The sequence below is a fragment of the Lathamus discolor genome, chromosome 5, assembly GCF_037157495.1.
Source record: "Lathamus discolor isolate bLatDis1 chromosome 5, bLatDis1.hap1, whole genome shotgun sequence".
NCBI lineage: Eukaryota > Metazoa > Chordata > Aves > Psittaciformes > Psittacidae > Lathamus > Lathamus discolor.
Window position 1 is genome coordinate 7,240,896 of NC_088888.1, and position 24,136 is coordinate 7,265,031.

Consider the following 24,136-nt stretch of genomic DNA (forward strand, 5'->3'; position numbering starts at 1 on the left):
TGCTTGCAGGAGTGAAAAGACTGACAAAATATCAAGCACTGTAAAGTAATCTGAAGGAGTGCAAGCCACCTGTACAGATCAATGCTTTGGAAAAGCTTGGTTTCCTTTGTGTGCAGCAATTGGGAAGTAAAAGTTTAAAGACTCAGATATATCTTGAAGTCCCCATATTTTGTGTCAACACCCATTCCAAGAACAATCCTATGGAAGCAAACACTTATCTCTAGTGCTCTGAATGAAGGGCTGCAGGTGATGAGTGATTTGTCGTAGTTCTATGCCTGAAACCTCAGTTTGTCATGTTACTTCCCACACAAAGTGTTGCCATACAACAGCTTGTTCTATCAGACATCTTTATTTGCTGTATTGCCCAAGTGTACAAATACTGAATGTAGTTATAGAAATCCAAAATATATTGTAATAGAAATCTGTCTGGGAAGTGGAATGTTAAAGATATTTGCTTTATAAAATTACTACACATAAGTCACTCCCATTTGCAAGTTTTAAATATATCAGGGCTATGAAGAGACAGATAACTCTGATCCTGCAAAATAAGGGAGTTCTCAGGAAACATTTTCTGCTAGATGAAGTCAGTCAACAGCAAGTTGATTTCTTACATTTGACTCATTTTGAGTTATCAGCCAGGAGGATGTTAGCTACATCCAGACAATTCATACACAATTCTCATTTATACCAAGAAAGTCAATGTATCACTATCAATATATTTAAGTATTAGTCAAACAGAATCTCAGTGACAATATTTAAGCTAATGAAGTCAAGCCAATAAGTTGCCCCTGGCCATCGAGTGCAATTGATGCTTTTTTTCACATTTTCAGAGTAAGGCGCTTTAGTTCTTGAACAAGTCAATACAGCTTTGCAGGAGAGAGACGTTGTTCTGGAAAGGAAGAGAATTAGTTTCAAATGAGTACAACTGATCATTTAACAACCTGCTTCCCACACCAAAGTGACTTCCAAACCAGTAGGTCCATCCCAGGATTTTGTAGCCTATGACAATACTAAAGAGCTTAGACTGCAAAGACAAGCATTTAAGCAGTAAAGCATCAAAACCAGATCAGAGTCTGTGATCTGCCTCTTCCTGCAGGTCTGCAACCATGACTCAGTTTATGGTCAGAAGAGGGGCAAGAGAGTATTAAGGTTTTAAGGTGGACTACACTGAGCACTACTATTGTCAAGCCTTTATGTCACATTCAAGCTCAGCAGTGAAGTAGCTACCTGTGATGGAAGTCCAGGACTCCCAGGAAAGAGGAAATTAGAATTCTTCTAAGAGAAGCTGAGGATGCACAGTTATCTCTTCCTGAGCCTTCCCGCTTTGTTTCTACATTAAGTTAACAGACCCTGTCACCAGTGTACACTTTCCTGGATTAAGCTGGCAGTACACAGTGTTGTCTCTGCAGCCTACTCCTAAGCCTGCTCAGTAAAGCCTGGCAGAGGCTGCTACAAAGCCAGTGTCCCCTTTCACTGCCAAGCTGAGTGAGAAAGGCTGACAGCTAAACCACAAGCTGCAGTATGTGCTCTCACAGCACTCAGAAACACTTGAAGCAGCAGCTGCCCCTAGTACAGGAAGGGTCAACCGCCACAGATGAGACTGCCTGATGGGAAATGAGGTGAGCTGTTACATACTACCTGCAAATTGAGATTTCTCACTTCAGTGCAATCGGCTGGTCTTGTAGGAGTCACAAGCTGAAAACAATTTCTGCACATGACAGACAAGACTGTCTTTGTATGTGCTATACCTACAGCTTTTCACTTCCATTCCTTCCCCTCTTCAGCTCTCAGCTGAAGAGCCGCACTCTTCTATTTTAGATTTCTTAGCTTTAAAAAGAACCTAGCAAATTTTTCAAGTTACTCACTGCTCTAAAGCTATGCATATTAAATTCCAACAAGAACACACCTTTGCATGTTTTATTTCCAGTTCTGCCATTTCAATTAGGTTTTTGCGGAATGCTGCTATTCTCTTCTGTTTGAAGCTCATCAGTTCTGTAGAAAACAAAGACAAAACAGACACACAAAGTGTGACTGAACTTTCAGTAAAGCCTCTGATGTTTCATGAGTTGTTGTACGGTTCTAGTTACAGTATTCAACCACAAAGAGGTTCAAGAGTTAGCCATTCTGTTTGTAGCCAGGGATGCACTCATCACACAACACTGACATCTTGGTGAGGAAACAGCTGGTCTAAGACAGAGGTTTTGTAGGAAGACAATCAGAATAAAACAGAAGCAAACCACACATTACATGTTCTCACTGAGCATTTAACCAAGAACATTAAAGGAGTAGCATGTGTACCATGAAAGCGTGTTTCCTGTTTTATACTGTCCAAAGGTATCCAAGAACGAGTTTTTGAAACTCCGTATGAGACTCAGCTGTACTGGGACAGAGTAAAAGCCTGTTTGCACAGTTCTGATTGAGATAATCAGAAGCCTAAGTAGTCACCTTCAGATGGAGGCGGAAAACAACACTTCAGTCAATTCTTAAAAGCATTTAGCTACATTAGTTTTACAGGCATCTATATTGCCCTTAGACTACTTGCTTCAGAAGCCTTCAGTACTTAAAAGTCAGGTGGAGACTCAGACTGCATTAAGATCCCCATTCAGTACAAATACCTTGTTTTGCAGATTCTGAAATCTTTTCAAACTTCTGACAACAATCCTGTTGATGTGCCTCAGCCAGCATGACGTCCTTGCTCTTTAGTCTCGCTTTATCTAGAGCTTTGTTTGAGTTTTCATAGTCAACAAGAGCCCTTGTACGTCTGTACAGAAGATCCTGAAAGTAGACAGCAATAATGCATCAAAGCCTTTAGAGAACTACTTCCCAAACTGAGGTTCAACTATCTTAGCAGCAGGTTTCACTTCTTTCAGCACCAGATTCTCCTTCCAACATGATATTATAACTTGCTATGCTCTTAGCATGGTAACAGAAGCCTTTCACCAGTGCAGTGTCAAGTTTTCAGTACAGCCACTTATGCCTGAGCAAAAAGAAGCCTGAGGGCTACTGTAGGCCTCACTTCTTCCCTTGAAGTGGCTTTATCCTGTAAGGTGGGTCTCTCCACTTAGAAGGAATAGCACTTTCTGAACTCCTTCAGTCTACTTCTATTAAGGGAAGTGTCTCTGTCATTTAATTTGGTGGAGATCTAACAGACCAACTATACTAACCTAGACATGACAAGTAGTACAGGTCTCGGCACTAATTTCTTTCTAATCTAGAAAAACTGTTTGGAGATCTCAAACAGCCCTTCTGTAAGTGGGCTGGACTGCAGTTAGCCAATATATAGTTTCTGTATTCTGCTGTGGTTTAGAAGTGCCAGGTTGCTTCAGCAAAACAAGGGTCCAGCTTACTTTAAGGTAGACTTCCTGTCTTCTTAAAGCACAAAGAACACCACAAGTGAGTCATGATGCCCATAATAAAACTAAGCTTCAAAGAGAAAACTGTTCTCACCTTAGCAGCTTCTATATTGAGCATGTAGTATCTCAACAGTTCAGAGAGCTTTAAGTCTTCATCAGATGAAACTCTACTCTCTACCTTCTGCAGAAAAGATCAACTAGTTGGTATATAACAGGAAACAGCAACATTCACATTCAGAGATTTTCTCCCCCTCCGAAGCTTCTCTTACCCTGAGTTTCTCAAAGAGCTCAGCAACTTTCAACAAGTACCTACAAGGAAAAACAGCATAAGTAAGTTGTTGATACTTCTTAGTCTGATAAATACCACGATACACAGATCCCATCAATATCTTGACCAGAACTCAGGTCTAGGCAAAGACATAGACAAAAGGTTTAACAAAAGAAGTGCTGGATTACAGCTCAATAGACTACTACAGCTAAGCAGCTAAACACCATTTTAAGTAAACACTGACTTCTAGAGCATGAAGGTCTTGTAAAGAATTTCCCTGCTACTACCCTCCAAGAGGGATGAACCATCTTGTTTACTCAGCTATACACTCTGTTTTAACCAGGTATACTCTGTTTTTCCCAGGCTATCTATTTACCAGCCTTGGTAAATAGATAGCAAAGTTTAGGAAGGTGGAATAATTCACCTTAGAGAAGCTGACAATGTTTCCATAACTTAAAAAGTGCCCTATTATTCTGGAACTTCAAAAGTCCAGAAGATAATACAGGTCCAGTGTAAGCTGTGGTTGTATTTAACAGCACATTAGAACAGATGCACAACCCCTTCCTCTCATATTCTCTGGGAGTTAGTGACCTGGAAAAAAATATCAAGGAGACTTCTGTTTAAAAGAAGCTTTGATGACTAGCACAATTCAGCTCTAGGGCACTACTGGCAAGAGATCAGCTAGTTAAGAATCACCAGGAGCAGCAGAGAAAAGAAAGTTTCAAACCACTTGCTTGCAATTCAAGAAACCCAAACCAGCTATGACTCAATCCCCTGGATTTTGCAGAAGCAACTTGATATTCCCAGACTCGAGGTATGCTTATGGACAGTTACAATTGCTTACTTTTTGATAACTGTAGGCTCTTCTAATGCCAGGCTGTTCAAGCAAGCTGAAGTATAAATGTAGTCATCTGCAACATCTGCAAGAACAAAGGCAAGGCTTTCAGGCTTAAATCAGCAAGACTGCAAGAACTTTAGGAAGGTCTTTGAAAATACTCACTTTTATGAGATCTTGTCATCTTATCTGCTTTTGCACATGCATCCTTGATTCTGTTGTAGTAGTTCACAAGAAAAGTCTTCTCTTGTTCAAAAAAGTCTTCTACTTCCTGAAAGAGAGAATGACCTGTTAAGTCAGTTATATTACTGCAGAATACAAGCACATCTCTATTTTGGAAGGGGCCAAGACATATAACCACAGCCACCTGAGCATCTCAAGGGAGACTTTATAAACAGTCTCCCACTGCCTAAAGGGGCTGACAAGAAAGCTGGAGAGGGGCTTTTGACAAGGGCCTGTAGGGACAGGACAAGGGGGAATGGCTTTAACCTGACAGAGGGGAGACTGAGATGAGACATCAGGAAGAAATTCTTCCCTGTGAAGGTGCTGAGGCCCTGGCACAGGGTGCCCAGAGAAGCTGTGGCTGCCCCATCCCTGGCAGTGTTCAAGGCCAAGTTGGACACAAGGGGCTTGGAGCAAGCTGGACTAGTGGAAGGTGTCCCTGCCTGTGGCAGGGGTTGGAACCGGATGAGCTTTAAGGTCCCTTCCAACCCAAACCAGTCCGGGATTCATTATGCCCATCAACCTCTACTGAAGAGCAGAGTTCGAGACAAGATCCTGAGCCAAGAATTTGACAAACCAAGCTGTCCAGCAAGTTTCTTTACCACAGTGAAGATGGACTTAACACTCAAATATTCAACACTGCAGGTTGTCTGAACCAACCAGTAAGCTGGTATCAGACAGCCCTCTGGGATACTAACGGTTGGTATTTCCCAGGCCTGCTACAACACAGTAGCTAAGCAGCTTACAAGCTTGCTTCACATCCACACCAAACATTATACATACTGTAATGTTTCCTGACATCCTGATTAGAACAGCACGTGTATTAGAAAGAGCTACTGTGGCAGCACCATAGAATAGCTGAAGCTGGACTAGTTGCAGGAGTCTTTGGTAGTTGATCTTGTCTAGTGCAAGCACAAACCTGTAAAATCATGTCTGTTCAGAGCTCCAAAGCAGACAAGAGCCATAAGCACATTTGCTGAAGGTGTAGTTCCTTCCTCTTCACCAGTATCAGGTGTTAAGGCAATTTTTCTGCATCCACCAGAAACTTTTAAATATGCACTTCAATTTTTAACAGCCTATAGCTTTATTGTCTTATTTCTACAAAAGACAAAATTAATCCATGCTACTCCACCCAACGTGGGACAGCAGTAACAAGGAAGGTTAGCATTAGTAGCTGAGACTTACATACCTCAATCCTAAAGCAGACATAACTAACCTCCCTAGAGCAGGAAGTAACAATCAATGAGGGTATGCAAGAGGTAAAGCAACTACCTTACCTTGACTCCAGAGAAAAGGACTTCATCAGCACTCTTTACCATGCTTTTCAAAAAGCCACCAAACATCTCTTTTGTGTTTTTCCTCCGAACACTCAGCTGCAACAGAGACCAAAACGGCTTTAAAAAGTTATCCCAAGGGGAAAAAAGTGAGGATTTTGACATATGCAATGAAGTAACATCATTTACATCTAGCATATGACAGAGCAGGCTGATTTCCCAGCTCTCCAGAGCACTTGTATAAGATGTATGAAGAAATGGCTTGACTAGAAGTTGTTCAACTATTGTGTGCCACAGAGTTTTTCCCTATTCTCAGAAACAGCCCAGTTTTTCCTTACATATCTTAGATCAGCATCTATCCCTCATCACTGAGTGCGACAAAACTGATGCAGCACTAACTTTAATAGACCTCCATTATTCCATTTCAGGACCATGCAACACACAGCACAGCTACACCTGAACCATACTTGTTCCTAAGATAAAGGCATACAAAGCTGACTTCCTAACCAACTTAACTAGAATTAAGAAACAAAGATGAGATTTATAGCAGAAAGAGGTCTAAAGGTCAGGCTGTTCACCCTTTTATCATCTCACAGAAGTACTGGCAATATCTTGCTCACTGATGCTGCACATAGATTTACATAACATTCTGACTGTGCCAGAAAAAGGGACACCTCTAACATTGTGCCTCATTCAGAAAGGAGAAAGAAGTGACTTACATCCTGGTCGTACTCCAGGAAAACATGAAAATTGCGATCTTTGCTGAGCACAGGATGAGAAGAAATCCGCTGAAGGAAGATCTCATGTGATGATACAGTCTTCTTGAAGACAGCAAGGTATTCACTGAAAGGAAAGAACACACTGAGATCTTCTCTTGTACTGCCTTCTTCAATATACAAAGAATTGCTTTAAGTTTATCCAGTGAAAATATTCATCAGCATGCCTCTGAAATAGCTAGTGGTGATAGAGACGCTATTTTCAATCCTTTTAGCTAGGAAGTTTTCCAGTTTGAAAAGAAACTTTTAGCAACTCCCAGCTCTAGGATTTTAAAGACTATGCAGCATCAGACACCCTTCAAACCAGTCACACTCAAAATCAGTTATCACCAACTAAGTTGCCCTCCCAGGAGGATTCTCAAAGTGCAGCTTTTGGCAGCAGTCTCATTCTACTTACGCTTCTAGCTCTTGCTTCATTTTGGCAAACTCTTCTTTTGTCATGGACACTTCTCCTTCCCCCAGCTTCTGCATCTTCTCTCTGGGACCATCAAAGTCAGGCTTTGAAGGTGCTGGAGGTATCTAGCCAAGGAATTTGTTAGTGATAGTGCTAGCAAATAAAGCTTTCCAAAACTATTTCTAGCCTTCCCTGGAAGGAGGCCCTTGTACCTGGTCATCACAAGCCAGGGAGGCTTCACACCCAGGAATTCTAAGGCCATTTTGATGTCTGGGTCCCTGCTTGCTCCTTCCAGCTCTGTGCTACCTCTGCCCCAGGAAGGAAACCAACCAAGAGGAACAGCTTCTATATCCACCCTATAGTCAGCCATCTTCTATGGCCCACAGGGCCTCTTAGAAAAATCATAATAGGAAAGAAAGACTATATTAAGTAGGAGTCTTTCACTGTATCATCTTCCAGCACCACCAGAGAGTCAAAGACTGCCAGAGCACCAACGTTTTTTTTGCTGCTCCAAGCTATATCAACAGCCATAAGTTCATAAGTTAACATAAGAGCCATACCACTCAAGCTGTTTGGGAATTAAGGCAAGAGGAAGTATAGGGAATACCCAAGTTATTAAATGCTAGTAATATTAATAAAGCAAGCTTCATGCCCTTACTAATATGCATTTTAAATCACTATAGTCTTTTGCGTGGAATTAAGTTTTTTAGGAAGTACTTACAATGAGTCCTGCATACTCCTCAGTTTCAGTGAGCGTATCGTGCAGCCACACAAAGTCTTCATGCTGCCTTGTAACTGAAAACTCAGGGTTTTGAAAAGCTGGCAGTGTAGTCTGGAAAAGAAGATATAGAAGCCCTACTGTTTTGTAAATTAGTAGCTTTTAGAAACAGTTCTGTCCCTTTCCAAAGGAAGCTATTTTGCCTAGTAAGAGCCTCGCCTACTCCCTTTTAGCTGAGCTGGCACTCTTTTCAGAGCCATACTCCCAAGGAGACTATTTAAAGAAAAGGCACTGTTGTGAAACAGCATTAATGCAGTTTATTCTATGAAGTTTCACAGTAACTGGTTTCTCTACCCCTACTCCCCAGTTTCCTGGTGTCAAGCTAGGATTCCTCAGCAAAGCCAACCTAGTGTACCAGCTACCTAGTCTCTATTTAGAGAGTGTTCAAGTCTCAGGAAATCTGAAGTTTCTGCATATATACACACGCACTCTCAGGCCACCTTTAAGTGGAAAAATCTCCATCTAATTAGATTTCTTTCATTGCCAAGTCCATCTTTACAGGTATGCATATTACAAATACAAACATTACTTGCATAACATTTATAAAGACTTCTTTCTACCCCATGATCTTACCTTAGTATGCACAGTGAACTTCACTCTGTCTTTTTCACTTAGGGCATCAGGTATATCAATTTGGAGAGAAGGATCAACATTCAGGTCTACCGATACAGACCTCAGCTGCAACAGAATTCACAGTATAAGCCTCAGTTCAAACATCAAGTAGGTTTAGTGAAGCTAGACTGGTCATCAGCTATCACCAAGAACCACACTGCACTAACCTGCTGTCTTCAGGATCAGCACATATGAACAAGCACAACAGACGTGACACTACCTGCAGATCACTGTGGCAAGCTTTCCCTTCCAAACACAGGAAAAGACCAAGGCTTATTAGCTTAAAGCCTGAAGAACCAATAGAACCAGTTGGTAGAACTGACACTACTATTTGGAAATACCTGCCTTGAAAAAAGCATCTTCCTTCAAGTACTTCTCCAGCTTGTTTACTTGGAACACATCAAGCCAGAGCCATTTGCCATTTAAGCAACAACCAAAATAGTTCTCTCTTCATTACCCTGGGCCTCCACGATATATGGCAGCACAGCTCCCAAGAGCCTAGTCTTGTGATCCGTTTCCTCACTCTTAGATCAGAGAGCTGCTTTAATCTAAGGCAAGAAGAATTACATGCTTTTATCTATCACAAGTAGCAAGCCCTAGGCAAGAGCCTGATGCTTCCTCACCAGGCCCAGATTGATCACTACTGCCATTCCTACCTCCCAAAACTACTGCATATATTCCACTTGCTGTGCTGACAGCTGCAGAGGATACACCACTTCTGATCTTGGAGAAAAGTGGGGTACAAAACACCTTTAGGCTCCCATAAAGTCTAAGAGCCAACTGGTTGCCAGAAACAGGGTCAAAACCCAAGAACACTGTGGCAGTAGCACTATTTGATCTTATTTGCAGGATACCTGGCATCATATTATTCATTGTGGCTTCAATTTCCTGAATGACCTCAGAAACAAGCAAAAAAAGTTTAGGCCTATCCAGCATCACTTAAGAGGAATACATACTTGCAGTTCTTACATCAAGCAGAATCACGTGTTTAGATACCAAGAAATAGACCTTCACAAGCTATTAAACACTAGTGATGATCACAAGCTTCAGTCATCTGTAGTCCGCAAGCATGGAGGAACCTCAGCCTAGCACAGGAACCACCATCATGTGAAACAAAACCAGTCTCCAAAGAGGCCATCCCTTCAGTGCTGCAGCACTTACTCTCTGCAGAAGGAAGAAGCTGCCACAGATCAAGGTCACAACACAAGAAGTTTGCTTAAGAGTGACCATCACAGCCAGGCTGAATCCCAAGGTTATCCTTTAGAGATAATTCTGAATGCCTTCCCAGGAAAGCAAGCAGGAGACTGATATCATTTCACCACCCTGCAGCATACAAATAAATACACAGAACCCACCAGCCAGGAGCTTGGCCTTACCTCCCACTAAGCACAAGCTTCAGCATCAAAGCCCACAAGCAAGCAGTGCCAGACAGCATCTAAGCAAGGCTGTCATGTCACAGATAGCTTGAAGGCTGCCTTCAGTTCTTATGCAGCTTTCCAGAAGCTTTTGAGGGGTTGCCCTTCATATGGTGAAGCTTTACATCCAAAAGCTTTGGAAACTGCTTTTCCTTAGTCTGGTCATCTGTGTGCTGCAGCCCAGATCTGGTGGAAAACAAGTCTCTGGCTGCATGCATTTGCCTCCAGCCAGCCTGTCCCTGCCTCAACTCCCACTACCACTGCTGGTTACTGCTATCATCTATAATCAGAGTCTCACACCTAAACAAGGGATAGCCCAGTCAATCCTTATCCTTCAAGCCATGCTAAAGGCTTCCATCTCCCACTTCAGCTAGTAGTTGAAGCTTGTGATTCTATGACTATGGAAAGACCATGTACACAGCACACTGAGCTTCCCATTCTGGCTTCTATAGGACAGAAGACTTTTATCCCATCCTGGGTATTGCTTTGGCAACAAACAAGAATGTTCAGCTTACACAGCATGCCCTGAAACACAGTATGCCCTGGAACACAGTTCCTAGCAGTCCCAGCACTGCTCACATCCAAATGGACACAGTGGGACTCTGAACACTACAGGAACTCCAACAGCAGTCGCTTCTCTCCAGTAACCCCATACGACAGATCATCATTTTATCCTACAGGCATGCAATTCTGATACTTACTAGGAAGGCATAGACCAAACAGCCCACATGTGCATGGTTCAGAGGTCACTGACACTGATTCAGGCAGAAGCTGCCCCATTCAAGCACTAGAGGAAGGACAGATAGAAGGCCACCATTTAGGCATTAGTCTCACTGCAAGTACAGCTCTGTGTTGGCCAGTGTTTCCCAGCCAGATAACACTAGCAGTCAAAGCAGTGACAACGATGCAGACCCCAGTGTTTTACATCCTGCTTACTTATCTTTGCTGTCCAAACAGGCTCAGCAGTGCTAACAATATGAACTGCTGAGTCTGGAAAGTATGATAAGCCAAAGGAAACTGCTTCCTCTCAGTTAAACTAAGGAAAGGATTACACCAATCAGCCAGTCCAGAATTTGTGAGCTTTCTTATTAAGTCTTGTGGAGAAGGTAAGCCATGATTAAGTGCTGTCTGCACCCCCTTCCATGCCTAGTACTTGGCTGCACAGGAGATGGGCAGGTATGGACACAGGATGGTACTACTCAGTCAGGTTAAAGCAGTTCTTGTATCACAGGCATTTCTCCCCACACACCAGGACTATAAATCGCAGAGGCAATGAGCAAGAACAAATAACCTCCAGCTTCAACAATCCCCAGGGATGCTGCTGCAAGACAGCTTATTGCCCCAGTGTGGCCTCACACAGAAACAATTGGGAGTCAGCAGCAGTGCTCAGCTGTGCATTCCAGAGCAGTTGTACTATACATAGTGCCCAAAATGTGAGAGCAGCCCAGAAATAGGAATCAAGAGCACCCCTACATCCAGTGGTGGGTTTCAGCCTCTCAAGCCTACATGAAGCCACTTGCTAAAATTAAAAAGTCTTGGTCCTCTATTACCCTAAACATATGCTATAAGCATACATGGCCCCGTATTGTTGAAGGCCACTGCAAGCTCAAGCATTAAGCACATAACTGTTTGAAGACAGTTATATACACAGGATTATCACCTCAGCACTTCAGGACTCTGGAGTTCAGTAAAGGACCTGGAGCTGTCTGAAAGAGAGAATCAAAACCACCATTCTATTTTATTCCTGTGAAGGTCACTGTGGCCTCCTAGCTCCAGGCCAGAGACCTTTAGGATTACACAATCATGGCAGCAAGGCTCAGACTACAAAGAGAGCATTCACAATGTCTGACTTTGGGAAGATAGAGCTCTTCCTTTCCCTACAAGAACATGCTGGAGCAGCATTTCTCCACTGAATTAGAAACAAGCAGCATCCCCCCCCACCTCATCTTGTTACCACAGCTCTATAAGGCACTAACCCAGCAGACACCTAAAGCAGATGTTCCACACCAGCCCTCAGTCAACACAAGCACCTGCCTCCTGTAGCATTAGCAGCTCATCATTCAGGACCTTTCATTCCACCATCTCTCTTACACCCACCCTACAAGCACAAATGAAGACCACCTTGCTTATGATCACATGAAGGCTGTGCAGAACAAAGGAATTAAGCTTTCATCATCAGGCCCCAGGCTCATTTCTTTACCATAACAGGCATCCAACCCAAGGCCTTCCCATGAAACCACTCCATCCTAGCTCTCTAGCCTGCCATGTCTGGCAGCTCCATCTCTGGAGGCATTTCTCTGCTAGGACATCATGGCTTCTTCCATGCAGTCCAAGCAGGGGGCAAGAGAAATGAAGTTTCTCCATCCCAATTACCAGAAACCACCATCACCCCCATGCTCTTAAGGGTATATAGACCAAGCTCAGCAGCTGGTAAGAGATTATTCCTTACTTGGAACTCATGTCCAGAAGAAGTAAAGGATGGCAACTCCTGGAACAGCACAGTGGGGAAACAGCAAACTGAAACACTCACTCAAGCTCAGCACAGTTCCTCACTTTCACCTCTTATTTCCCTTTCTCAGAAAAAGCTTAGACACTTCTGTTTTGCAGTGACCACAGCAACTGTTACAGCTGCTCTGACACCTTCTAGCTTCATGCCTGTAGTGACTTGTGTTGGGATCCAGTGGGGTTTGTGAGGATTGAAGAAAAACTTCTCCCTGCTCAGTAAAGATACTGTCCACCACACTCTGACCTGGAAATTAAAACAAGACATAAGCAGAGCCCTCCAGAATAACACACAGTCATCCTATTGATCCATGCTTCTAGGCACCGGGACTAGAAGACTAAAAATAGTGTCCTAATTGGTACCATAATTATCTATCACCTTATCAGGAAGCCCAAGAGAAGAAACAGCAGAGAGCATTACTGTGACCAATCCAGACACAGTTTTACAGCACTTTTTCCATTGCTTAGGGATACTAAAGGGTTGGATCATTTAAGTACAACCCATCGATTACCATCACCTGCCCTGGCTTTAGCTTGACAGACAAGTTTCTGACCAGCCTCACCCAATGCAAACACACCTTCACATTCACAGGTACCCAGGGGAATGAAATGCCCTCACCACTGAAGCTGCTTCTTTCAAGTGGCCTGAGCTGCTGGCAGTTTTAGCATCAGCTCTGGATGACTCGATGTTACTTCTGCATTCTAACAAAAGAATCTGCCAGTGCAAGCAACTGTGTACAATATCCAACTGCTAGCAAAATAAGAATCCATGTTTGTTTAGATTAATGCAGGGTTTTCACACATAGCTAGGCTCCCAGAAGAAGCAAGGAGCCCTTCCACAAGGGCTTGCATATCACAGAGCTTTCTGCTTATTGTCAGCTACCTTATAAGAAAACCTTTCTTCTTACTGATCACTTCCCTGCTGTCATTCAAACAACAGCCACAAACAAGAGTGTAGTGATTACATCTGCCACTACCCAGAATTCATTACTTTTATACAGAGCAGTCTAATTAAGCCAGTTTAAGTGCTCTCCAGAGAGCACTAAAAGATCATGATCTTTCCTGGCAGTTTATATAGAGCCCTCAGAAGGACTTGTTTCAACACCCAGGAGTTAACCAGCAAACATAGAGTAACTGGCCAGCAAGTATTAGCGGCATTATTTGCTAGAACTACGTTTTAGTCATATTTGATACAAGTGGCCTAAGTTTCCCTTTAATCAAGATACTAAAAATACATCAAAGTACACTGCACACATGCATCAGTGCAGATGCAATACAGTAGATGTGAAACTTTGATTTTTCAGCCTTTGTAACAGATACGCTGTTTGCTCTCTAACATGCAGGTGAAGCAGTATAAAGTTACATCTAGGCACTGAACCAGCCTTCTTGCACTCAGTTTTTATGCTGCTATTTACGATACAAAAAACGCTTCCCCAAATTTGTGACTTTGGACCACAGAACTCCAGCAATGCAATGGTTTAATTACTTTTGCTTAAAACAGATAAAGAGGAAGTAACAGCTCAATTTAGTCACTGCAATCACATTTCTCACCAAGTACAGTGCTTGCCAAGTAAGCAGAAGGCAGCCACTATTACCACTGGCTGTGCAATAAGCTGGCCTTGATCACTTTGCTCTCCTGTCAGAGGGATCTCTGCATCATTGCAGAAACCAAGCGGTCACACACCTTTTTACAGAGGGCAGGACATTCAAGGATCCCATATTCAAAGGAAAAGTTTCTCTAGCTCATCTTGCTCCACCAAGGAGCACATGGACACCTCCACTCAACCCACTTCTTCCTCAGCTCGAGGGGTCAAGAAGCAGCTTTGGCAGCACAGGCCAAACCCACCCCACTGCAGCAGTCTGCTGGCAGAGCACAGCCCATGGCTAAGCACTTTTAGCCAACATGCCACCTGTAACATGATGCATGCCCAGCTAAAATTGGAATCAGGCAACAGAAGCAACCCCTAAGCCACAGTCAGCATCTACAAGAATGTTTTGCTGACCCCTGCAGTGAGGACGGAACCGGTGGTAGGGTGTTTCAGCAACGCAGCCTCTCACCATGCTCTCCTCATTTCCCATGGATTTGAGATCAGATCATTAGTGCAAACAGGACACAGGCTGAGAGAGCTGGGCTTGTTCAGCTTGGAGAAGAAAAGGCTCCACAGAGACCCTAAAGCAGCTTCCAGTGCCTAAAAGGGCAGAGAAGAAAGCTGGAGAGAGGTTTTTGACAAGGGCCTGTAGGGACAGGACAAGGAGAAATAGTTTTAAAATGACAGAGGGAGATTTACAGAGGGGACATTAGGCAGTTCTTCCCTGTGAGGGTGCTGAGGCCCTGGCACAGGGTGCCCAGAGAAGCTGTGGCTGCCCCATCCCTGGCAGTGTTCAAGGCCAGGTTGGATGGGGCTTGGCACAACCTGCTCTAGTGGAAGGTGTCCCTGCCCATGACAGGGGTTGGAACTGGATGAGCTTTAAAGTCCCTTCCAACACAAACCAGTCTGGGATTCTCTATGTCCTTAACAGTACATTATATTTATCTGGTAGCTTTCTCCTTGCTGGTAGTTCATCTACCCCCTTGCTTTCAGGCCCAGAAGGATGCACAAGCAGTTTTCCTGCAGAACACAAGCAAGATCTAGTAGGCTCTCATTTTTCCTCTGTTTATAGAACATATAGAAGCTGTCTAGCATGGAGAAGTGCTGTTCAGGAGTAATAGGAGCAAGTCCCAGGCTATGGCATACCATTTTTATCTCTCTCACTGACTGTTCTGAGAAAAAGGGGCTACAATACTCTCTCAGTATTTCAATCTAGAGCAGTTTAACTGCAGACTGCAGCCTTTAAAATGCTATCAAGCCACTGACATTAAAAAACACTGAGCTTAGCTTGGCAGTCCCACTACTCACTTCACTTTCTGAAGTGCCTTTTCCTCTCCATGACAGATTACACCATCTTTCCCCGCTGCACTTCCAGTCACCCTTCTCCTACTCTTCCTCCCTCTTCCTACATATCCTGAGCCTCTCCTGCTTTGCCACCTCAGGGTCAGTTTTTAGTTTATACTTACCAATGAGTCCTATGCAAGGTTAATACCTAATGAAGTTTCCTTTATAGGCATAGGCTTTATCTACTGGCCACACACCAGTTCCACATGCTGTTTCCTTACCTAAACAGGAACAGACAAAGACAGGAGTATTTCTATTCTCCCCCTTGCTGCCTGAATCCCAAGGCAGCCCTACTACCTGACACAAGCTGGTTAATCTTTGGCCATTGAGCATTAGAGCTTAAAGCTACTCAAGCCCTCACTGTAGGAACATTTTCCCCTCCCCCCAATATTCTTGTTAAGTTCAAAATGACATACAAACACTCAAAGTTACCAATTGCTGAAAGACAGTTGATATTTTACCTTCCCCAGCAGGTCCTGCAAGCCTGTAAAGACTTAGATTCATTCTCAAGTGGCAGACACCACAATATTAAGAGATTCACACACAGCAGGAAAAAGTTAAAGCACTGGCTCATTCATAGCTCAAAACAAGCAACAGGAAAACACTTGCTCAACAAACATTTGCCTATTCTGCTGGATCAAGATTGCTTTAAAAGTCATATGGAGGAGAAGTTGTACATATTTAAGTTGTCCATATGCAAGGAAGTTACCTAGGAAAGTTGCAAGTAGGTGTATTCCTAGCTCTCAAGTCAGCCAATACACATCTTCCAAAAAACTAGAGAAAACACAGAATGAAAAGACTCAAGCTCCCTTAACAGTGTAAGGCACATCTCATCTACCCACAAGTGAGTTAAGCTTAGTCACAGTGCAAAGCTACTGCACCAATATGAAAGTCAAATAGGCAGCTCACAGACTGCTACAGAACTGGCTTACCTCCTATACAATGCGTGTTGGGGGTAGTTATTAAACTAGGTAGATTAAGCCAAGCAGCTTCCCCAGCATAGGGAATAACTCCAAGCACTGCCAACATACATGCACATTGATTCACAAAGTTCCCATTTTTGCATTCAATTTGCATTTCCTCTGCAAAGTTGAGAGTCTTCACGTTGAGCAACCCCCACACACTCCCTCAAAGACAAGACATAAGCCTCCTTTGCCCTTAAAGCTTCAACACTACTACAGAGAAAGGACAAATGAAGTCAGCTACCGTTGTGGCAAGCAAAGGAAAGCGAGTGGCCCAACCGAAGGGAGAGCTGACAGCCTGGTGAACACAGGCCACATCACCAGGAAAGCTGGGCACAGGCACACGAGCTGGCCTGCAAGTTTAAGCACCTCAGCAAAAGCACCTACAGCGTTTCACTGCGAATGCCCAGCCACAGAGCCTGACGAGCAGGTCCAGCTCCTCCATCCCCAGCAGGCCCAGGCCCTGCCTGTCATCCTGCTCCCATCACCACCAAGGTGCTCCACACACAGCCTGCACTGCCTGTGGCAGCCAAAGCCCTTCCATCCTTCCCGTTCTGGCTTTAATTCCTCCCACCCCTCTTTATCTTTCTCTGGGCACCTCTTCCTTCAGGGGCAACACCCCACGCTCACCCCGACCATGCTCACACAGGACCTTGGGTGCAGGGAACAAGCAGCACCGGGACTAAGGAAATTAACACTTTAAAGGAAACCAACCAGAAACACCCCAAGAAACCGAACCGAAGTAAAGCTCCGGCGCTGCCGCAGGCGGGACGGGAGCTCCCTCACGCTCCGCGGGGCCAGCCCGGCCGCACTCCCACCAGCTGGCCCCGGGCCGCCGCCCTCACCTTGCTCTGCGCGTCCTCCCGGAGCAAATCCATCCCGCCGAGCCACAACCCAGCTCACCGCCCTCCCCGCTACCGCCGCCGCCGCCTCATATAAGCCCGGGGCGGAGCCGCCCCCGCCTCCCGCCGCCGGCGACACACCCCCACCGTCCCGGCGGCCCCCGCGCGGGGCGGCGGCCATGTTGGGTGAGGGCAGTGTGCTGCTTGCCTTCATCCAAGATGGCGGCACGAAGTTAGTTGGGATTTTTTTGTCTTTTTTCCTTACTTTTAGAGATTCGGGTTATTCTCATAAACGGTTTTCAAAAAATAAGGCTAAAAGGAGAAAGCACCCCCTCTGCCTCTCAGCACCGCACTCGGGGACTCCACAGCCGAGCCCCTGCGAAGAGCGGAAGAACTACAAATACCAGCAAGCCGCGGTGTGCACATGTGCAGTCAGCGTGCTGGCCGTGGCTGGACCGCGCCTGCGCACCGGAGGCCACGGCGGTGGCGGGAAGTGCGTCTCTGAGGTAGCGCTCGCACCCGGTTTTCCTTCCCGGGGCTGCTGCTCGGGACGGGGCTGCCAACGGGGCTGCCTCGGCGTGGGGACGGGGAGAAGGCGAAGGCGGGCTGGGGCTGTGCGGCTGCGGTGGGGAGGTGAAGGGGCGGCTTCTCAGCCGCGGTGTCCGCCTGGCCCTGGGGAGCGGAGGGCATGCAGCGGCCTGCCCCCGCAGCTGGGCCTGCAGCTACCTCTGTCCGTGGTCGATCCCTGCACCGCAACCGGCAAGGGTGTGCCCACCCGTGCCCCCGGTTGAAACCGAGCGGGCCTCATGGCCGGACTCCCCAGGGCTGGGTGGGCATGGCCGCGGAGGGGGGCAGGCCGGCCGCGGGGGCAGCCCGACTACGTCTCCTTATCCCTGGGTGGATTTAGATGAGACATTAGGAAGAAATTCTTCCCTGTGAGGGTGCTGAGGCCCTGGCACAGGGTGCCCAGAGCAGCTGTGGCTGCCCCATCCCTGGCAGTGTTCAAGGCCAGGTTGGACATGGAGGCTTGGAGCAACCTGCTCCAGTGGAAGGTGTCCCTGCCCATGGCAGGGGGTTGGAACTGGATGAGCTTTAAGGTCCCTTCCAATCCAAACTGGTCTGGGATTCTGTGTCTGCACCCACACGTTGGTGTCACTGCAGTTCTGCTTGAGCACAGGGTTTGTCCATACAGGATAACTCCTCCTGGTATGTTTTTGTTGTCTCTGGTGCCTATGGCTTGGGCAGTGTGTGAAGTGTTGGTTAAGAAGTGTGGGAAAAACAACGAGTAACATTTAAGTGTTGTCAGGAACAAAATTCCGATGATAGTTGGCAGTGATCGCCTGCATTTTTTGTTTGTAGTGGGTGGAAGGGAACTTTATCAGGGTAAGCAGATAACTTTAAGTAGGAGAATGGGGCCTCAATTCTGCAAGTGTTTGGTGTTGATCTAAATGCCACTACTCAAGTGTTCACAAGTGCATAAACTTTTATAGGACTTAGCACAGCAGTTCCAATGCAGTGTTGAAAGCTATGCTGGGTACAATACTTCTGGTACACTGGTTTTGCTTTTCAACTTTTAAGTGTCCTGGCACACAGCCACATTTGAAACTGAGTTTAGAAAAATACTTTCCTATTTTACTCTGATTTAGTGGAATCTGAATATACTTGCAGCCCATCCTGTTTCTTTGGCTTTCCCAGTCTCACATCTCCTGATTTCATAACACATACTGCTGCTGTCTGCTTTCTCCTGGAGATACAAAAGTAAAAACATTGTTTTGTTCTCCCAAAAGTACTTTGTTGCCACAATCCCCTTAAGCTGGGCATCCACTATAGGCTTACATGGTTTTAATACCTCACAACAATGAATTTGCTTCGTTCTCTCTGCATAGCCTTTTTATTTTATTACCCTCACCCTCCTTTTGGGGGGTTGTTTTTTGCAGATCAGCTTTTTGTGTCTACTTTCATGACAGTTCTGATACTGTTGCTGTAAGACCATCCTCTACTGCAGCTTTTGCTACCTGAAACAGCTTTATACGTTTGTTCTCTTTCAGTTCTGTGGACCAGCACCAGTTCATTTCAGGATCATTTCCTCTTTTCATTGCTTATTGGTTCTTTCTCTTACTTTATTACTCACCTAAAGGAGTTTTGGTGGCATGAAGTGTATGAAGACACTTTATGACCACAGCAGTTCTCTGTTAGGCAAAGGGCAAAAATAGGTTGGTGGCAGAGTTTTATGACTCTGGAAATCACATATTTCTTTTTCCACAGGGTGGAAATACAGTAACCTACAGACTGTTCCTAACAGCAGAAAGAAAATTCCAACTACTCACAATGCTTCCTGTCAGAATGAAATTCCTACAGCTACTGTACATGAAAACAGGGAAACTAGAAACACTCTTTCAAATAACTTCTTGCCAAAAGCAACTCCCATTTATGTGTCTGGCTACCTCCGCATGTCTTCATAGTAAAAATAAAAAAGTGAACAGCTATGAACTAGTTGACCAGGAAAAATACAATAATTTGGTCTCCTCTGTGACCTCTTACAAAACCAGTGCCCAAACACCAGAGACAATATTTGAAGAAGACAATTTTTTATATGGGCCACCGAAACAACACAAACATCCAGTTAAACCTGAAACAAAAGCTCCAAAGAATTGGGTTCCTTTAATAAACCCGAACAAGAGGATTCCCCTTCTCAACAGTGATTCAAACTTCCCCATGAAAATTCCCTTACAAGAGAATAACAAGACAAAAATGCCCAGTGTTACCCATATTCTTCAACAAACTATTTCTCCACAGCAAGCCTTTTATCTAGAAAGATGGAAGCAGAAAATGATACTGGAACTTGGAAAAGATGGTTTTACAGAGTATACTAAAAGTAAGTCTAACCACAGTGTGATTCCAAAGCAGAAGCAATGTCTGGACAGCGGGTGTGCTAGCATAACTGCAGTGTCTGTTGCTACAGATCTAGTGTTTTGGAAATTTAGGGCTTGGAACAATCTGGTCTAGTGGAAGGTGTCCCTGCCTGTGGCAGGGGGTTGGAACTGGGTGAGCTTTAATGTTCCTTCCAGCCCAAACCAGTCTGGGATTCTGTGATTCTATGATTCATTTCATAAGACCTACAAAGGTGACTTCCTCCAAGCTGTAGGATTGGTGGGCATCTGGGAGGACCTGGGGGATAGAAGGTAGCCTCTTGTAGGAAGATTGACAAACACCAGAATGCTCCTCACATGAATTATTATGCTTTTTAAAACTCAATATCCTGTGTTTGTGCTTCTTGAGTTAAGCACTTCAGTGAATAATGTGGCATAACTAACCTTACATAACTATTTAAAATTTATCTTTCTTGGAATCATTTCTGAGATAAGCCTTTACTCCTAGGACTCTGCCCGCCCATTTCAGGAGGAGATTTAATTCTATTCAAATGAACCAATGCAGCAGAAGAAGCAAAAGCAGCCTAGAATAAGATTTTTAATTCACAGAAATTCACAAATGCCTTCTAATTAACAGTACATTTAAAATCATACTTTTGTTTCTGTGTCATTAGAGAGCAGAAAAAAGTAAGCATTAATATAAGAGATACTGATTTCACTGTTGACATTTCATTTGTTTTTCTGTCTCATTCCCTTTCCTCACCATATCCTCAAACTTTCAGTCCATAAACTAGGACTGGTTTATGAGCTATGTTGTGTAATATCTAGAATACAAGTCTATCAGGTATTATGAGTAGTGTGTAAAATGTGGGGTTTTTTCACATTTTTCTTAGATCTTTTCCTCCAAGGACATCTCTTTCATGCCACTTTGGAATCTATATTCCTGTCTAAAGAGATGGTAACTAAGGAGCAGAGAGAAGATGTCACTGTTTCTGGCTACTTGTCGAGTGTGGAACATGTCTTGAAAGATATCAGCGAAGTGAGAGCTCTGGAAAGTGCAGTTCAGCATGAGGCTCTTCAGTATCTGGGACTGGTAGACTGCGTGGCTAAGTATCGGTGAGGTACTGGTTCTCTAAGAAACCTGATCATGCCAGCGTGGTGTGGTGCTGCGTGGTGTGGTGCTTCGTGGCATGGGGGAGGCTGTGTCCCAGGCTGGAGCTGGTGTGTCTGGGGAGGGGGAAGCTGGACCAGATCTCTAAGAGAATAGTAATAGATGAACTCCCCTGGATGAACCTGATGTTAGAAGCGCTGTTGTGGAGAATTCCTTTAGGGGAGCAGAGTAGGAGTAGGGCAGGGTTAAGGGATCCTCAGCAGCTGGCGAGAACTGCAGTGGATATTAGTTAAGTACTCATCTTGGAGATCTACACTACCAAAATGTGGAAGAGACTTGCTTAGGCATAATCATGAGCAACATGCCATCGGTGAAGCGGGCTGAGAGCGATACAACTTTGCTGTTTCATCCCTTATTTCTTACTTATGACTAAACTGAAGTTTAAAACATTGTCATATCTTGCTCTCTTATGCAGAGGCCAGTTGTGTGTGATTGACTGGAAAACTTCAGAGAAACCAAAGCCATCTTTGAAGAATACTTTTGACAACCCTTTACAGGTTGCAGCATATATTGGAGCCATCAATCATGATGCCAATTATGACTTCCAGGTCAGTAGCCCTGCTGCCTGCCAAGACAAGCAGCAGCACCCATGTTGTTTTCATTTCTTCCCACCTACTGCCTTTAGCACTTACTGTCCATCATGGAACTATTGGTAGGATTTGTGATAAAGCAGCTCAGTCTTAGATCAGGTTTAGCTGCCATACTGTGAAATAACTCCACTGCCCTTGCTAATCCTGCTGCCTTTGCCTGTCAGCAGTCTATTTTCAGTGGTTTTAAGGAGCTGCTCAGTGGGACCGAGGGATACTCAGGGGGTCAGATGAACTCACAGTGACTTGTCATCTGGGCAACCCCCAGTGCTTAGTTCTGTGTGGTTTTTGTTTATGTGAAGAGTAGGAAGGGTGAGAAGTGAAGCAGAAGAGCCTGCAAACAGGGAAATGGGGTGGCAGGGCATTGCTAGCATCATGTGTTGCTGTATCCCACCAGCAAAAGAGGGACTGATTTACTCAAGTGTTTGGAAGCTGTGCAGTGTTTTCTCAGAGGAAGACTGTGTGTTGTCAATCACTTAACCACAGAAGACAGTGGAATAGTGTTTTTAAATACTCCAAATGCAATTGTAGCCAGGCCTGCTTGGTCTGAAGAATTGTTATTTCAATACAAAACACTGAAGGGGGAAAACAGCAGAAGAAAGCAGAGTAATTCATAGGCTGTGCAAAGAACTTTTCTAGGATACTGTAGAGGTCAGTAAACACAAGCACATAACAGGCATGATTCTTGCAGAGTGAAATATAGGCAGTAATTCTAGAATTCTGCTATTAGCCTTCTGTCCCCCACCACTTTTCACCCTGGTGGCTGTTTTGGGTTTGGATTAGATGTTTGTCAAGTATGAATGATGTCAGAGTATACCTAAGCAACCATTTCTATTCAGACTGATGCTGGAGAATGGCATCAGTCTGGTTATATGACCCTAGGCAAAACCTAGTCAGTAACTGGGAATTCTGTCAGCATCTGCAAGGTTTAAATAGACCTCATCACTCTGAGACTCAGAATTCAAGTCCTCTGGTTTGCACTGAAGTCAGTTAGAGCTTTGGACTCTTGAGTCTTCGGAGCGTTTGAACCTCAGTCTCCCAGTATTTTATGGTGAATTATTGCTCTTTCTTTGTTCCTTGTTTCTTATTTAAGATGCTTACATGTTAAGATGGGGTTTAGTTTGTAGAATTCCTGATTGAAGTTGTATCTTCATGTTGGATTTCCAACAGCTTTCTGTTTCTACCTGTAGGTAAGCTGTGGACTCATCGTGGTTGCCTATAAGGACGGCTCCCCCGCGCACCAGCATTTCATGGCTCCTGAGCTGTGCTCAGAGTACTGGAATAAGTGGCTTTTGCGCCTTGAAGAGTACGCAGAGAAAAAAACACCCAAATTAAGCTGTGCAGGGGCAAGTGGTCTGAGCACAGAGCCAGAGCAAGAATCCTGTAGTTAAATCTGTGATTTTGATACATACCTTTTGTTGAGTAACTTCGGCTAATTTCTTTATATCGGGTTCACCCTCCCTAAAAAAGGAAGAAAATTTGGAATGGGGAAGGGGGACTGTGTTTTTAATTGTGCTGTAGGTGACTGGGGTGGACCAGCCAGGACAAAGCCAACTTTATTAATCTCTGCTTTTCCCCTCATAGTTTATACAGCCTGAGGTTGATAGGAAAGTTTCTGTTATCAAGTAAAAAAGTTCAATCAAATCATCCTTCTTTTGTCATTTTTGAGACAAAAAAAAACAACTGTTGTGGAACTGAGGCTTTCAAAATGAAGTTAGTGAGCTAAAGCAAAATGACATCTGCATTGTCTTGAGCTGAGAGAAATGCAAATGATAAACAAATGAATATAGCAGACTGGGTTTCAGTCAGCTTAGTTCTTGCTCATCTCAAAGGTATCTGTTAACAGGCTTGTTGCTATTTGTGGGTTTTCTTACAGCAACAACTGGAAAAACTGTGCTAAGAATTAGAACCAAAGTTGTCATAAGCACTTATTTAAAATACTCAGGCAAGTGGTCATTTAACAGAAGTGTTAAAAGGTGTTACAGTGGCAGGTAGTGGCAGGATAAGGCTCTAAGTTGACAGAGGGTAGATTTTTATTAGAAATCAGGAAGTTCTTCCCTGTGAGGGTGCTGAGGCCCTGGCACAGGTTGCCCAGAGAAGCTGTGGCTGCCCCATCCCTGGCAGTGTTCAAGGCCAGGTTGGGCAGGGCCTGGAGCAACCTGGTCTAGTGGAAGGTGTCCCTGCTCGTGGCAGGGGGTTGGAACTGGGTGATATTTAAGGTCCCTTCCAACCCAAACCAGTCTGTGGTTCTAAGTGTCTTATCAAAAGAGGAGCAGAACTATAACCAATACAGCAAGTGTTCCAAAAGTTTTGCCTACTTACAGTGGCTCCTTCTGCAGAAC

At 44.5% G+C, this 24,136-nt stretch overlaps 2 protein-coding genes across 4 annotated transcripts; one reads left to right on the plus strand and one right to left on the minus strand.

Moving 5' to 3' along the window:
- Positions 1 to 330: 330 nt before the first annotated feature.
- SNX5 (sorting nexin 5) lies at positions 331 to 17,254 on the minus strand. The gene is made up of 13 exons (XM_065679596.1): positions 17,170 to 17,254; positions 8,474 to 8,578; positions 7,844 to 7,954; positions 7,126 to 7,247; positions 6,672 to 6,795; positions 5,956 to 6,051; positions 4,622 to 4,727; positions 4,466 to 4,541; positions 3,623 to 3,662; positions 3,448 to 3,534; positions 2,616 to 2,775; positions 1,907 to 1,992; positions 331 to 889 (listed from the first exon to the last, which is right to left on the minus strand). Exons 1-13 carry the CDS (start codon positions 17,200 to 17,202, stop codon positions 842 to 844), a joined length of 1,194 nt encoding a protein of 397 aa, XP_065535668.1. The 5' UTR covers positions 17,203 to 17,254; the 3' UTR covers positions 331 to 841.
- Positions 17,255 to 17,373: 119 nt separating this feature from the next.
- Positions 17,374 to 23,438, plus strand: MGME1 (mitochondrial genome maintenance exonuclease 1). Of its 3 annotated transcripts, none has more exons than XM_065679597.1 (5): positions 17,374 to 17,672; positions 19,432 to 20,041; positions 20,930 to 21,152; positions 21,623 to 21,755; positions 22,985 to 23,438. In XM_065679597.1, the coding sequence occupies exons 2-5, from the start codon at positions 19,495 to 19,497 to the stop codon at positions 23,183 to 23,185; spliced, it is 1,104 nt and encodes a 367-aa protein (XP_065535669.1). In that variant the 5' UTR covers positions 17,374 to 17,672; positions 19,432 to 19,494; the 3' UTR covers positions 23,186 to 23,438. The 3 variants fall into 3 exon arrangements, with proteins under 3 accessions (XP_065535669.1, XP_065535671.1, XP_065535670.1); XM_065679599.1 differs by lacking the exon at positions 17,374 to 17,672 and adding an exon at positions 17,686 to 17,767; XM_065679598.1 differs by lacking the exon at positions 17,374 to 17,672 and adding an exon at positions 18,231 to 18,344.
- The last annotated feature ends 698 nt before the right edge of the window (positions 23,439 to 24,136 follow it).

Coding starts and splice junctions, on each gene's coding strand:
- MGME1 (XM_065679598.1), top strand. CDS start 18,231: ATGGCAGGGGGTTGGAACTGGATGAGCTTTAAGGTCCCTTCCAATCCA. Junction 18,345..19,431: donor CAGTTCTGCTTGAGCACAGG/GTTTGTCCATAC, acceptor CTTTTTCCACAG/GGTGGAAATACAGTAACCTA. Junction 21,153..21,622: donor GACTGCGTGGCTAAGTATCG/GTGAGGTACTGG, acceptor TCTCTTATGCAG/AGGCCAGTTGTGTGTGATTG.
- SNX5 (XM_065679596.1), bottom strand. CDS start 17,202: ATGGATTTGCTCCGGGAGGACGCGCAGAGCAAG. Junction 7,955..8,473: donor AGTTCACTGTGCATACTAAG/GTAAGATCATGG, acceptor CTTCTTTTCCAG/ACTACACTGCCAGCTTTTCA. Junction 6,052..6,671: donor TCCTGGAGTACGACCAGGAT/GTAAGTCACTTC, acceptor TCTCTGTTGCAG/CTGAGTGTTCGGAGGAAAAA.